Genomic DNA, 16244 nt, shown 5'->3' on the forward strand with positions numbered 1-16244 from the left:
ATGAGGGTTTGGAAATGTATTAGAAATGATGGGTCAATCAAACCATCAGAAAGGAAAATTATAAATATGATGATAAATAAACTTTAAAATAGTATCAATGATTACTAGTGATTAATATAGAGTAGTCAATAATGACATGCTTAGGTGTGTAAGGAACAATGTAAGGAACCTGTGGAGAGGAGGAGAGGACAGTGCGTGGTTGTTTTTGTACGTGCTTAATTGTGTTGAAGTTCAGCCCCAGTTGGCAACTAAACACCATGCAGCTGCTTGCTCACTCCCTCCACCCCTCTGGGATGGGGGAGAGAATCGGAAGAGCAAAAGCACAAAAAAAACGTTGTGGGTTAAGATAAGAACAGTGTAATAATTAAAATAAAATAATTATAATAATATTGATTATTATAATAATAACAATAATGATAATATAATAAAAAGGAAAAGGGAAAAAGGAAAAAAACCAGACACACAAATGATACAACCGCTCACCACCTGCCAACCGACGCTGCTGGTCCCCAAGCCGTGATTGCTGCCTCCCTCCCCCGGCCAGCTCCTCCCAGGTAACATACTGGGCATGACGTTACATGATATGGAATATCCCTTTGGCCAGTTTGAGTCCGCTTTCTTATCTGTGCCCCCTCCCCTCCCGGCTTCTTGTGCACCCAGCAGAGCATGGGAAGCTAGAAAAGTCCTTGACTAGTACAAGCGCTACCCAGCAACAACCAAAACATCGGTGTGTTATCTCAACATTGTTTTCATACTAAGTCCAAAGCACAGCACTACACCAGCTACAGTGAAGAAAATTAACTCTGTCCCAGCTAAAACCATGACAAATTGTAATTAGTATATGTCTTTAAAGGAGAAAACTAACATTCTATTTTGTGACAGTTTGCTAGTTCCATGTGATGCCAGCTGAGGCATGGATAACTCTTCTATGGTGAAAGGGACTGCAGACATTTATTCTGCTTCATGCAGCACTTGTCATTAGTAGGAGACAAATCCTTTTCTTATCTAGGCCTCCAGTGTTTAAAAAAAATCCCCTATACAGAAAAATACTGATGATATCCAAATGGATAGTAAACAAGGTTACTCAAAAGCAATAGAAAGCATAGATGAAATATTTGAATATTTGTATCTTGCTCAAAATGTGCAAAAAGTAAAATCCAGACTGCAAACACTCTCTTATGTGTTTTGATGTAAACATAATTCCTGTCAAATTCACTAAATGTGTTCTTACACACATGGTTAGCATGTCTGTTTAAATGCTCTTTCTGGTAGATGGAAAGAAAAGATTTAAATAGAAGAGAAAGCAAATTGCCAGTTATCTGAAAATTTATGTTTGTGAAGGAACCTAAAAATAATAGATGGAAAGTTTCTTTAACTTTTTCTGAGGGGTACTTTGTCTAATGACTCAGCCCAGAAGCTGGAAATCATGAAGATGATATGGAATTGCTTCCGTTTTTTGTATGCTCTCCCTCCTAAAGGATATGAGATTCACTAATTTTATGTTTCCTCATTTAAAAAATAACACCATCCCTGGTTTCAGAATGCATGAAGACCCTCACAGTTATGTAGCACACAGAATAAAGGATATTTATTAAATTGCAAATGGTCAGACAACAACATTCAATAGAAAGGATCTGCCTTAATTGTATTTTCTAAATAAGATAAAGATGCCTAAACAGTGGGTATGGATATTCCTCTGAGGGATGCACAGAAGCATCTAACATGTCCAGAAGCTTAAGCCACTTATTAGCCTTTGATGAAGTGTTAAACACGCTGAATTTCCCCAGAAACCCCCATGAAGAGCACCCACACCGCCCATGCGTAGGACCACTTGGACAGAGGGAGGTGGATATGGGAAAATCTTCTCTAAAAAGTTATATTCTTTGAGGTTAGTAGAGACACAACCACAGGAGGACACTCTATACAAGTACCAATGGACTATATAATCCTCACCCTCCTATTGAAAAAATTATTGTATGTAATTCCTATAATTATATTGCTACAATTTCAAGTACTTGGAATAAAAATTCTTGCAAAGTCTATTCTTAAGAAATTTTCAGTTCACTTGTAGCGAAAAGGAGTTTTTCATAATACTTAGCTGCTTTTATTTCAGCATGTGCAAAAATATCAGATAGTTACATACTTAGTTTTCCCACTAAAGGGAAAAGTACTCATATCAACGTATAGCATATTTGTTTCCTTTAAATGATAGCACTATTCATCCATGTATTACATTTATATATAAAAGGAACGTGAAGTAAAAAAAAAAAAAAGTATCTTTTGTTGTAATTCCATATTTAAATAACACTCAAAACCAAATCAGAGCAACTCAATTACGTTTCTTTTACAAATTTGTTTTTACCTATGATCAGAAATCAGGTGAAAGATCTCCTATGTTTCTCGGTTCAATTTTTTTAGGTAATCTATGACTGTTTCATAAAATAGATAATTTAGTAAACCAATTTTAGAAACTTCTTCTTCTAGTTTCTATATTTGCTCATTTTTCTTATTTTTGCTTTTGTTGTTGTTCTGCAATAGACATACCAATGTCAGCGAAGGTAAGTGTAAATTAGGAGCACAAAAGTTGTCAGTAAGTTCCAAAGATGACACTAACAACAAATTTTCTCAGAACACCATTTCACATTTTTTGTGACTTTTTATTGTCCTAAAGAACAAAGATAATAGAAGATACAAAGTAAACAATCACAATTTGTTGTGATGGATACCCTTGTTCACTGCCTATTTGAATTCACCTTAAATTTTGACATTTAAGAAAAAATGCTACTATTACATTCTTAGCAAAAAGTTGTATGTGATATCAAGACTGAAAAGATGGAATGAGGATACAAGATAGTCATACATCATAACTGAAGTGAAGCAAATTATATTGAGTCTGTTTGGTTATATATTTAGAATGGAAAACAACTGCTTTCCTGAAGAAGAAAGGATAAGTACATTTGTTAAATATTTGGGAATAAGTGGTAGAAAACTGATTTTATTTTCTCAAAAAAATGAGGAAATAAATTTCAGCTTATTAACAACAAACACTAAAAATTATTGCAATCACTAATTGGAGCCTTCAGTTACTCAATGGCAAAACTAATGCTGAGTATTGAAATGAAGTTCCAGTGCTGCCATACTTACCTAATGTTAAAAGTCTGCAGTTTTGGTGTGTGGTTTAGGATAGCAGTTCAGGCTTTCTCTGTACTTCTGTACAGAGAAAATTCAGAACCTCCAGAATATGCTTCATCTCATTTGACCTGGATATTTTTCTTTGGAAGAGATGAGTAATTTCCTGGAGTTCTTCTCTTCCTTCACCAAGCAAGTCTGGTATGCAGCTTAGATGCTAGGGAAAACTATGTGAATTGAATACTATCTAAAGTTTTTACCTAAACAGCACATACAGGGCCAAGCACTTGACTTTGTACAAAGCTGAAGGATGCACTCTTCATTTCTCTATTCATAGTGTTCTCTCTAGAGTGTTATTTTCCTTTTTTAGTGTGTTCTTAGTGTTAAAAATCGTAAGCTTATAACCTATCCTATTTTTCAAACTAGCTCTCCACAAATGTGTCCTGCTTGTCTTGGCAAATATGTATTTTATGGATAGCACAATTGAATGGATGAATAATACACAAATATTAAAAGTAAAATCTAAGCACCACTGATTTTAATAGGATCTTAACGCTTGATATTAGTAGTAAGCATGATTGTACCATCTAATTCCATGACTAAAACCTCTAATACCTAGCTTTACCACAAAATGGAAGTGATTCTTTTGATAATCAATATAAATCATAGAATCATAGAATTATTTAGGTTGGAAAAGACCCTTAAGACCATTGAGTCCAACCATAAACCTAGCACTGCCAAGTCCACCACTAAACCATGTCCCTAAGCACCATGTCTACAGGTCTTTTAAATACCTCCAGGGATGCAGACTCCACCACCTTTCTGGGCAGCCTGTTCCAATGCTTGCAAAGTTTTCAGTGAAAAAATTTTTCCTAATATCCAGTCTAAACTTCCCCTGGCACAGTTTGAGGCCATTTCCTCTGGTCCCATCACTAGCAACTTGGGAAAAGAGACCAACACCCACCTCACTACAATCTCCTTTCAGGTAGTTGTAGAGAGTAATAAGGTCTCTCCTCAGCCTCCTCTTCTCCGGGCTAAACAACCCCAGTTCCCTCAGCCACTCCCCATAAGACTTGTGCTCCAGACCCTTCACCAGCTTCATTGCCCTTTTTTGGATGTGCAGTTGGGTTGTTAATTGCCCATTTTTACTTTCTGTTATATTGATCTAAATAATTACTCTTATTCACAAATAGTATATCAATGGAAAGACTGTTAAATCACCATGCCTTTCCATAGTTATTTTTATTAACCAATTTCCATGGTGTAGTGAGGTTCATGGTACAGACCATTTCTACCACTGCTTTGTGAAATAGTAAATTATTCAGTCTGCCTTGCACACAGGGCCAGGATCTATTTTTTTTTTTTTTTTAAAGAAAGGCAATATACAGCTTTGTATTAATTGTTCTTGTTATGCATATTTTAAAATGTAAGCTTCAGGCATTGTTTTGTACTAATTCATGCACCAGTACACTGTGTAAAAGACTGGCTGTATACTAGTAAATTATTAGGAGCTTACATCTTGGATTAAAGTACTGGAGAAAAATGATGACACTATTGTTCTGTGCTACACATATCTTTATGGGAATATCTAACTGTGTATGTGTTTGTATGTGTGTATATGTTTCTATGTATTTATGTGTAAATATAAATAAACTTTTATTTAAAAAGTCTTTTTTTTTTGGGGGGGGGGGGGAATTGTAAACATAATTCAACTTATATTTTAATTTCCAGACTTCTCAACTGAATCTCTTCTGATGGACTGAAACTTTATGTTCTGTACTTCTGTTATGTATTTGCAGTCTCTAAGTTCCTTCATAATGTGTTTTCAGGCTTTTATGTACAACAGCTTTCAATTTTCTGCTTTTATGAATATCCTAAAATTTGAAAGTTGTTTACTGCACTTCAGTAATGCTTAGCAGAACTTACTTTAGGCAGCCAGATAAAAGCCAAGCAAATGTGAAGAGTACCAACTGTAATCCTTAGTGGTGTAAGAAAATGGAATGGAATTACATACCTACTGGGTCACTTCAGTTATTTTCAAATGGATAATTTTTAGCATGGTCTTTCTGAATGAAGCACTTTTTAATATGCTGCTTGAAGAATCAATCTAAGACCTACTAATGCATGTCTGTGAATTAGGAATTAACACAGTTGTCTTATCCTTTCAGAAACATAGCATAAACATCTTACACCCTGAATGGGAGCAGTACCTGTAGTTTAATTGTCTCTTTTGTCATCAATGTGTCAGGATTTGTATATTTTATCTTACAGAATTAATGACGAAACAATTCATAACTCTTTAAATGTTTTCAAGAAGATTAACACAGTAGGGTACCAAAATTAAATAAAAAGTTGTTAAGAGAAAAGTTTATAGTTTTCTGTGCTCTCTGTGATTGATGATGTCTTTTCTTTCTGCAATCAGTGGGATATCATCAAGTGATCCAATGAAGTACTGAAATAAATTAATTTCTAATCTTACCGGCAGTTATAGTTCTGCTGTTGAGCTACACAAGTTGCATTATTTAAGCAAGGCAACACTTCACATGGATTCAGTATTCTCTCACAGAACTTGCCAGTGAATATTGGCAGGCAGATACATGCCACATCCTATAGAAGAGAAGGAAATTAGAAATAATTGTTTGTTGTAACCAAAGCAATACAGAAATTAGAGTTTATTTCCACTACTATAGAGACCCTAACTAGGGCAGGGTCTCATATTAAACAGTTTACAAAGACAGAACAAAAAACACTCCTAGCCCCTAACCTTACAAACATAATTTAGGACAAGTGGAATAGGCCTTCCAGAACAGATTATACCAGAGTTGGGTTTGCTAGCTGGAAATATACCAGCCCTAAATTTGGCTGGCTTTGTGATTTCATAACTGAATCAAGAAGGAGCTTTATACTTCATTTATGTTTTTTCCTCGTTTCGAATTTGTTCCAATGTAATGTTTGCATCTGTCAAAGAGTAACGGTGCACAAGGCACTTCAGATACCAAACAGTATTCACTAACTAGAGTAGGAAAGAAAATGGTTTGTATCCTTTTTCCCCTTCAATATGAAGAAAGGAGATTGTATTTCTTTACGATGGTGAGAGACATCTGTCAATTACTGCAGTCTGTAATTTACACAGTAAGAACAGTAAGTTATTTTACAAAACAAAATATTTGACCTGACACTCTCTATTTTCTCTACAAAATAATGTTCTTTTTAAGCCTTTTGATATCAGAAAGCAAAGGAAAAATATACAGGGGCTTATTCCCCCAGTGAAATTGAAAGTGTTCAGGTGTTTCTTCAGAATCGGTCTTAAAGGCATGATCAGGGAACATTATTTTAACATCTGCTGAAAGATTTCTATATGTGTGGAACAAACTGCTGCATCTGTTTGTCTATAGAAATGATTGTACAAAATAGTATGTGCTAGTTTTTCTACTAGACAAAATATTTAGACATGTTGCATAATTTAGAAATCTATCAATATGGCAATTTAGATATCTCTTTCTCTCTCTCTGTGAGTGAGTATGTATCACTGGTAAATGATAACTGAGCTCTTGAACTTTTCTTTCACTATTTTGATTTTGTATAGTCACTTTTATTTACAATAGTCATGCTAATGAAAGAACATTGACAATGCAGTTTGAAATACTACTAGATATGACTCTATTATCTTTGTGAGTCTGCATGAATTTATTCTGTTTTACAAAAAGAAAAAAAGAAAGAAAAAGAAGAAACTAAAAACAGTTACCACAGGAAAAGAAACAATAGGAAACAACCACTAGGTAATAAATATGACTGATGTATCATGTTTAATATCTGCTTTATTAGAGAGAGAAAAAAAAGAAATTACATCGATAATTTCTAAACTGACCTTCAAGAAACTGAATAGAAAATGTGGAATTTGGTCTTTTTAACCATAGAAATATTAGAAACACTACACATTCAGACATTGCTGTGTTTCTTCAAGAAACATCCAAAGCTAATTTTAAAAGTTCCATTAGAATTAAATGTTTTGGTACTTTCATGGAACAGATCCTTCTAGAAGCTATCTCAAGTCATACGGATGACAGGGAGGTGATTAGAAACAGTCAACATGGTTTCACAAAGGGAAAAACATGCCTGTCAAATCTGGTGGCTTTCTGTGATGGAGTGACTGTTGACAGATAAGGGAAGAGCAACTGATGCTATCTACTTTGACTTCTGTAAGGCCTCTGACATCATTTCACACAGCAATTGGAGAGATACAGGTTTAATGGATAGACTATTATATGGGTAAGGAATTGGCTGGATGGCTGTGTCCAAAGAGTTGCAATCAACAGCTCAATGTCCAAATGGAGATCAGTAACAAGTGATACCCCTCAGGGGCTCATACTGGGACCAGTACTCTTCAATATCTTTAGTAATAACATAGACAGTGGGACTGAGTGAACCCTCAGCAAGTTTGTGGATTCTACCAAGCTGAGTGGTGCAGTTGATTTACTAAAGGCAAAGGATGCCATCTAGAGGGACCTTGAAAAGCTTGAGAAGTTGAACCATGTGACTCATGAAGTTCAACAAGGACAAGGGCAAGGTCCTGCACCTGGGTTAGAGCAGTCACCACTGTCAATACAGAGTGGGGGATGAATGGATTAAGAGCAGGCCTGTGAAGAAGGACTTGGGGATGAAAAATTTGGATGAAAATTTGGACATGAGCCAGCAATGTGACCAGAAAGCCAATTGTATCCTGACTGCATAAAAAGAAGCATGGCCAGCACTTTGAGGGAGGTGATTCTTCCCCTCTACACTGCTCTTATGAGGCCCCACCTGGAGTACTGTGTCCAGTTCTGGGAACCCAGCACAAGAAAGATATGGACCTGTTGGAGCGAGTCCAGAAAAGTGCCATGAAAATGGCTACAGAGGAAAACTGAAAGATTTGGGGTTGTTTGGCCTGGAGAAGAGAAAGCTCTGGGGAGACCTCACTGTGGCCTTTCAATATATAAAGGGGGCCTAGAAGAAAGATGATAAAAGACCTTCTGCCAAGACTTTTAGTGACAGGACAAGGGGTAAAGGTTTTAAACTGAAAGAGGGCAGGTTTAGATTAGGAATAAGGAAGAAATTTTTTACATGGGGGTGGTGAGACAGTGGAGCAGGTGGCCTAGAGAAGTTGTGGATGCCTTAACATTGGAAGTGGTCAAGGTCAGGTTGGATGGGCCTTTGAGCAACCTTATCTAGTGGAAGATGTCCCTGCCCACAGCAGGAGGGTTGGAACTAGATGGCATTAAAGGTCCTTTCCAATCCAAATCATCCCATGATTCCATAATTCTATGTTCCAGTAGGGATCTCCGAAATTCATACTTACATTTGGCAAATTGATACATGTACCTCTGTTCTGACATGGTCTTGAAGAACATTCATTGACATCAATTTCACAGTTGTGACCCAGAAAACCAGCAAGACAATCACAAACATATCCAGATTGATTATATTGGCATATGCCCCCATTCAGGCATGGCTGAGATGCACAAAGATCACTAGGTTCCTCACAAAATGGACCTAAAAGAAATAAGCATAAAAAATTAGGGATTGTTTGAGTGAATTATGCTTTCTGATATGCTGTCTATCAACGTTACATTGTCACTATGTTGTTTTTCCTTACTATTTCTCATTAATTCTATTTTTTTTAGTTTTATGAGGTATTGAGAGGCTTTTATTTATTGTGCTTTTCTTAAATTGTCTATGCTGTGGAACTCCATTTGCTGCCTGGGACACCTGTAAACTATCACCATTTAAAAAGCAAGGAACTTAAAATATTCCTGTATGTTTTGTTTGTTTTGGTGAATGACTGTGGAGAAACAGGTAGGAGTGAGTAAACTCATCTGTAGCAAAGGGAGGATGAGAACTGTAACCATAGACCCAGGAGACACCGACGAGTCACTGAAGATCTCTTTTGCAGCAGTTATTATTAAGGGAGGTTGTTCCCTTTCCTGTTTATAGATCCAGCCAGTAGTGAAGCTGAATGTACTTTCAGTAGGTGCACACACAATGATGTGTGCATGCACACACACACACACACACACACGACACAATACAGGCACAGTGACTACATGGATCAACATGGAAAGCAGCGTCTTTACCTGCACCACATAAACACAAAGAGCACTCATGTGAGTGTGAACAGCAACAATAGCTCAAACTTTTTCCTCCTCTCTGGGTAGTCAGTATTGAAGTTCACCAGCAAACATACACACTGCCTCACTTTCTAAATGCACAGATAAACCCACATTAATGGATCCATCAAATGTTAGCACAGGTTTAGTCTGTCTGATATCCATACCTGCATCCCTGACCTCTTGTCAACTTGCTGGCTCAGACCTTGAGTCATTCCAGATCTGGGTATCATTCTAGTTGTTGGGTATCATTCTAGTGTGCAGCTTAACCCCTGCACACCACTGTGGTACTGCAGAAATGGTAAAGAAAGGAGACTGCAATGACCAGATGCAGGGCTCAGCCAGAGAAGAGTAATGAGCTGCAGCCTGCTTACACTCAGCTGGCCCTTTTATCACCTTTTCCCTGCATTTTCCCATATTTGTACTTCTCCTGTCCACCTTGATCCCTACCTTTCATTACCCTTTTCTTCTCCCAGATAAACAATCCTTGCCTAAGTGTTTGTCCCCATTGGCCCCAGTTTTGTCACCTCCATATACGAATTCAGTATTTCTGATACAGTTATCTAGATAATCTTGTCTTCATGTGGGATTACTGATATCGTTGCCAGGCTTTGTTTGCCTTGCAAGAAAGTAATCCCTGAAAAGTCCTCAGTTCCCCCCCCCCCTTTAATTATCTGTGAAGTTTTCCTGCCTCACAAATTTTTTCCTTAACCGTCTGTGGAATCCAATCACTCTTACGCTATCTGTAACTTTTGTCAGCCACTCACTCAGTTAAATGTTAAACTTAGCAACTTCTCATGTTAAGTCCAGTAGTTTCCCATGTTCTGTTCAGTTATTGTAACCCCAGGCTGGTGTTTACTAATCTACCTGCATACCTGAACAGTTAGGAGCTGCTTAAGTATTTTGGACAATTAACTCTTTTTAATTGCACAACTTCAAAGATATATCAGAATTATAGCAGGTAAGAATTTACTTCCATTTACTTCTGGAGAATTATGTAACAAATATGCTTTTAACATATCCTGTACTTTCTGATTTAAACCACCTTGCTAACACATACTTACAGATGACATCAGAAGCATTTTTTCAGTAATTTGCTGTAGCAATAACATTAACTTCATAATAAATCCATTCTGAAGTAGTAGGATGTATTGATTCCACATTTTGTTAGTCACTTGAATAAATTGAATTAAGAATAGATGTTCATAAAATTATACTTTATAAAAAGATGCATATTTCTGAAATGGTAACAGAATATTTTTAATTCAGAATTGTAAACTTCCAGGTAAACATAGCTAATTAATTTTAAATCAATTAATAGATAAGTATGTGAGATTGTAATAATTTCCTTACCAGCACAGAGTAGCTATATAGAACCGCTGTAAGACATAGAACATTTACGAGGAGATCTAAATATCACACTTTGTCTCTATTATATACCAGAACAGCTGATGCAACAAACACTATACGAGAAACTCCCATTAGCAGAAAAAGGGTCAAAACACAATTTCCTTTTTATCTCTCAGTTCATCGGAAATATTTGTTCCAATCAAGCAAAATGAATTGGATCTTTCTTTTAGGACATATTATTCACTTCTCTTTAGCATCAGAGGACATTCAAAGAATGTTTCGTGAATTTGTTGCTATCCCTCATCACCATAGTAACCAAATTACAGTAAAAGTATATTGCAACTTGCAGATGTTAGAGCTTGCTAATAGGAAAAACCAAGATGGCCATTCCTCAGAACAAGGCCATTGACTGGTATTAGTGCACATATACAAGAACATTTGCAGCATGAAGTGATGTGGATTAGTCAATTGTTTCTTATTATTCAATTTAGTATTTAGCTGTCCTGTTGTACTTCAATACACTGCACTCTGGCAGTACTCATAGATCAGGTTACATATATCAATGCTTACCCTAATTTTTTTTAACATTGATTAGGCACTTTTGACAAGAATGGGTGCTCCTGACCCACCCACATTACTGAACATGGGAAGGCTAATCAGCAAAACAGTAACTCCAACTGCTCTACCCAAAGGAAGTGTAATTCCAGAAAGTGTAATTCCACAAACCAAATGGATTAATGAATTGTTCCTGCCATTGCTTCTACCCCTGAATCCGTTCAGTCCTCCCCATTTTTTCTGCCACTATTACAAACATATTCTTAGCCTTTTGTTAAAAAATGGCACTGGATGGGATTATTAAAACAGGGAAAGACTAAATGAACAAAATAACATAGAACAATAAAGGCTGGTTAGGGAAACCAGATGAAAGAGGTGCCATTTTGGTAATGCTATGACCATTTTAGCGAAACTAGGGAAAGAACATTGTTCTGTTAAAACAAAAAAACAAACAAACAAACAAAAAAAACCAAAAAAAAAAGAGATAGTGCAACTTTCTTTTAAGGAAGACTAAAAGTAGCTAGAAGAGGAATAGAGAAAAGCCCGAGAAGAAATAAGGAAATATTGCTAATCACAGCATGGGATCAAGGAAAAAATGTATCAAGGATGGCAAAAAAAGTGTTCAATTTCTTTTCTCTTTGACATCTTCTTGCAAAGGGCAAAAATTTATAGTTTTCTTTTTGTTAATTTAGAAAAAAACATTTAATTTAGTGGGAAATGGGAGCCAATTACCTAACCAGGTCAAGAGGGATGATTTTAAATTAAGATACCGAGGCAGCAAAAGCACTCATGGTCTAAAACACAAGTCACATCTTTCATACATCTACTTAGAGTGAATTCAATAAAAAACTCTACCAGTTGCCTAATGTCTTTTAGGAAGAATTCAGTCTTGATCAGGAATGTTTCCTTAACCATTGATGCTACTTATGTCTTTGACATTCCCCTAATTTTTAATTTCTTGTCATCAGCATCTTATGTGAAAAGCAAGGGCAGTGCTGTTTCACCTGAACATCTATGCCTGATGGGTTTGACAAACTATGTCAATAAAAGGAAATCTGGAGAACTGGTGTTTTGAGTTTTTTATTCTATCATTCCCAAGCACGATGTCAGACTCAATCTATTTTCTAAAGAGTGAAAGGTGATTTGATTACAGCCCTTGGATGGAGAAAATGTCAAGCACTAAAGGGATTGTTAATTCAGTGGAGAAGAGAGTAACAAAAGCAAATGACTGAAAAGAGAAGCAAACCAAAATGAAGTTAGAAACGCATCACATATTTTTACCAGTGAGGTCTCTCTACTAGACTACTATGAAAGAACTGGATTCTACAGTTGCTGATGTCTTCACATCAATGCTTTCTGAAAGATCCTACTTTAACCATATACAAGACAGAAGCCTTAATATATAGGTAAGCAATATAACAACCTTTGGTCAGAACAGATGAACAACTGGTCCTCTAAACCTGCAAATCTATTTATTTATTTTTATTCAAAATGTATACAAAATCTCTTAATAGTTGTGTAAAAAAAGAATTAATCCCAAATTCCCATTTAAAAATGTACACGTGTTTGTCGCTATGAGCCTCTTGTTTAGGTATGTTTATATAAATACGTAGCTTCATAGTAGTGTTAACATTTACTGACTTCTTGAATGCTGTTGTTAGAAACAAGATAAAGAGGGAACAGGATAAAAATAGATCTGTGTAATCTGAAGCCAAATGTAAAACCCTGAAGGAGAACAATGTTTAAGAAAACACACAATCATAGAATTATTGAAATTGGAAAAAGCTTCTAAGATCATCGAGTCCAACCATCAACCCAACACTAATATGTCTCCTAAACCATGCCCTGAAGTGCCACATCTACATGTTTTTTGAACACCTCCAGGGATGGTGACTCCACCACCTCTCTGGGCAACCTGTTCCAATGCATGACCACTCCTTCAGTAAAGACATTTTCCCAATACCCAATCTAAACCTCCCCTGATGCAGCCCGAAGCCGTTTCTTCTCATCCTATCACTAGTGACCTGGGAGAAGAGACCAACACCCACCTCACTACAACCTCCTTTCAGGTAGTTGTAGAGAGCGATAAAGTCTCCCCTCAGCCTCCTCTTCTCCAGATTAAACAACCTCAGTTCCCTCAACCTTTCCTTGTAAGACTTGCTCTCTAGACCCTTCACCAGCTTTGTTGCCCTTCTTTGGACACACTCGAGCACCTCAGTGTCCCTCTTGTACTGAGGGGCTCAAAAGTGAACACAATTTTCAAGGTGTGGCCTATTTGTCTTCTGCAAACTTGCTGAAGGTGCACTCGATCCCCTCATCCAGACCATTGATAAAAATATTAAACAAGTCTGGCCCCAACACTGAGCCCCGGGTCATGACTGGCCACCAACTGGATTTATCTCCATTAACCACAACTGTCTGGGCTCAGCCTTCCAGCCCGTTTTTTAACCAGGGAAGAGTACACCTGTCCAAGCCATGAGCCTCCAACTTCTCTAGGATGATGCTGTGAGAGACAGTGCAAAGGCTTTACTAAAGTCCAGGTAGACAACATCCACAGCCTTTCCCTCATCCACTAGGTGGGTCACCTGGTCATAGAAGGAGATCAGGTTGGTCAGGCAGGACTTTCCTTTCGTGAACCCATGCTGGCTGGGCCTGATCCCCTGGTTGTCCTGCACTTGCCCACTGAGCACTCTCATTCCACAGCACGGCTCCACACCTGACTGGCCTGTAGTTCCTTGGATCCTCCTTCTGGCCCTTCTTGTAGACAGGCATCACACTAGCAAGCCTCCAGTCATCTTGGCTCTCTTCTGTTAACCAGGACTGTTGATAAATGATGGAGAGTGGCTTGGTGAGCTCCTCTGCCAGCTCCCTCAGTACTCTTGGGTAGATCCCATCTGGCCCATAGACTTGTGAGTGTCCAGGTGGAGCAGCAGGTTCTAAACTGCTTCCTCATGGATTATGGGGGGTTTATTCTGCAATCCATCCCTGCCTTCCAACTCAGTGGGCTGAATACCCTGAGGATAACTGGTCTGGTGGTTAAAGACCGAGGCAAAGAAGGGATTTATTACCTCAGCCTTTTCCTCATGCTTGGTGGCAATGTTCCCCTCTGCGTCCAATAGAGGATGGAGATTATCTCCAGTTCTCTTTTTGCTGTTAAAGTATTTGTAAAAACATTTTTTGTTATCCCTAACAATGAACAATGCAGCTGGGAACAACACATTAGTCCAACTTGTAAGTGCATATTGAAAATGTTTATGTGAATTCTGGAGACCCAAGACTTCAGTTAAAAAAATGTGCAAGGCAAACACTTTTAACTGTATAGATTTCATGCATAATCTCCTATTTTTCTTTGATATCAATAACAACATAGTACAGGAATAGTATTTGACATAGGTGCTATGTATTTTTGTTGCCAACAATTTCAACAAAAGTACTTCTTCCCTCATTCAGACCCAAAAAGAGAGATTAGCTGAAAAAGCTGAAGTCCCTTTACTCTTCACTGATGAATGATTAGCTACTTAAAGCTATGATACATTGTTCAAATTCTTATGAAAATAAATGCAGAAACCATATTCTAATTGGAGATAGATGATTCAAGAAACTTCATTATGAAAAAAACCCCAGTTATCAGCTTGATTGAATATCCTGATTAAAGAGGACAATTCAAGAAATTAAAGCCTTCATTGGTAGGATTGGTTCACCATGGTCTTTCAATTCAGTGAATTCTTGTTTAGTTTTCTTCAATAAAATAAAAATTTAGGAAGATTAAAAAGCAAGAATGACTTAGTAAATGTTGTCCTATAGACCAATATGAATGATAATGAATTTCAGCTTAAGGAACTGAACCTTATTTCCAGTATTTTTTATTGCTTTTACATGTGAAGGGAATAAAACCCTTCACCAAAACCAAACTAAAACCAAAAAAACCAGCCCTTCCTTGTTTGATTAGTTGTATCTCTTCTAGTCTTCATTATTTTCACTACCATATTATAATGATAATCCATTAATCCATTCCTGACACTTCTGATAAGCACCAGTCAGATCATTAAGATACCACATAGTGTAATTTACATAAATATCTAGGGTTAGTGATTGAAATAAGTAGTTTTTATTTTAAATAGTCTTTCTGGATTTCATATCATACAACCATTTCTCTTTCCAAGGAGCAAAATATGTGAAAGATCATCTTACCATACTACACTTTAATATGATCTCAGTACTTTTGTTTTGTTATTCCTCTAATGAAAAATCAATATTTTCTAGAGCAGTTATGTATAAGGCATGGTAGACCATATTAGGAAACAGCATATGTTACACCCATATACATTCATTATTTGTACTTTAGTTAGAATGAAGCAATAATATGTCAGGGTTAGCATAAAAATGAACTATTTAGTGGGAGAGAGATTTATTTTCAGTTTAAATGAAACAAGTGTTTGCTAGGAGCTACAATCAAGGACCAAGATACAGAGCAGGCAGTAAACAGAATAAAGCCTGGTAATGAAGACAAGCATGATAATTCAATTGTTAAAAAATACTGTTAATATTTTAATATGTTCAGTTTCACAACTGAAATTATGGAAACCCAACTTCTACATCATGTCCTTCTTAGGTCATGCCATTATGAATGTTTAGCACTCTTGTTCACTTTAAAACTAATTTCAAAATAAGGCCCTTTTAATCTGAGAAACATCAGATTTCAGTTGATTAGGTGAAAGTATTTCTGTAACTGAACTAATCCCTATCTGCATAGCTCAGTTAAAAATTTATTATAATTAGTCCAACTCTGTTCACTCTTTGTTTTTACTTTCCTGATTTTTGTCATACTTCTTCTGTTTAAAAATATCACTGAATCACAAGCTCTTGTCTTCTATATCTAGACCCTGAAATATACCAATATTTCTGATGCACTAAAAGTATCAATCTTTGAAATATGGATACAGCATTTGTATCTCCATATAAATTTCTAATCAAAACCAATGAATGACACCTTTTCACCTGCATATGAAGTTTCAGTAAAGTTTGAATTGAAGTCTACTTAAGGCACTGTAAATCTAGGTCTTAAAA

At 36.7% G+C, this 16244-nt stretch overlaps 1 protein-coding gene across 1 annotated transcript in view; it reads right to left on the reverse strand.

The window, feature by feature from the left end:
- The window catches only part of EYS (eyes shut homolog), a 944860-nt gene that overhangs the window by 879563 nt on the left and 49053 nt on the right, over positions 1-16244 (reverse strand). Inside the window, exons 3-4 of the mRNA XM_075087034.1 lie at positions 8465-8658; positions 5609-5736 (exon numbers count right to left, since the gene is read on the reverse strand). Of these exons, the coding sequence (XP_074943135.1) occupies positions 5609-5736; positions 8465-8658 (322 nt within the window). The remainder of the gene's footprint in view (positions 1-5608; positions 5737-8464; positions 8659-16244) is intronic.

The sequence above is a fragment of the Phalacrocorax aristotelis genome, chromosome 3 (assembly GCF_949628215.1).
Source record: "Phalacrocorax aristotelis chromosome 3, bGulAri2.1, whole genome shotgun sequence".
NCBI lineage: Eukaryota > Metazoa > Chordata > Aves > Suliformes > Phalacrocoracidae > Phalacrocorax > Phalacrocorax aristotelis.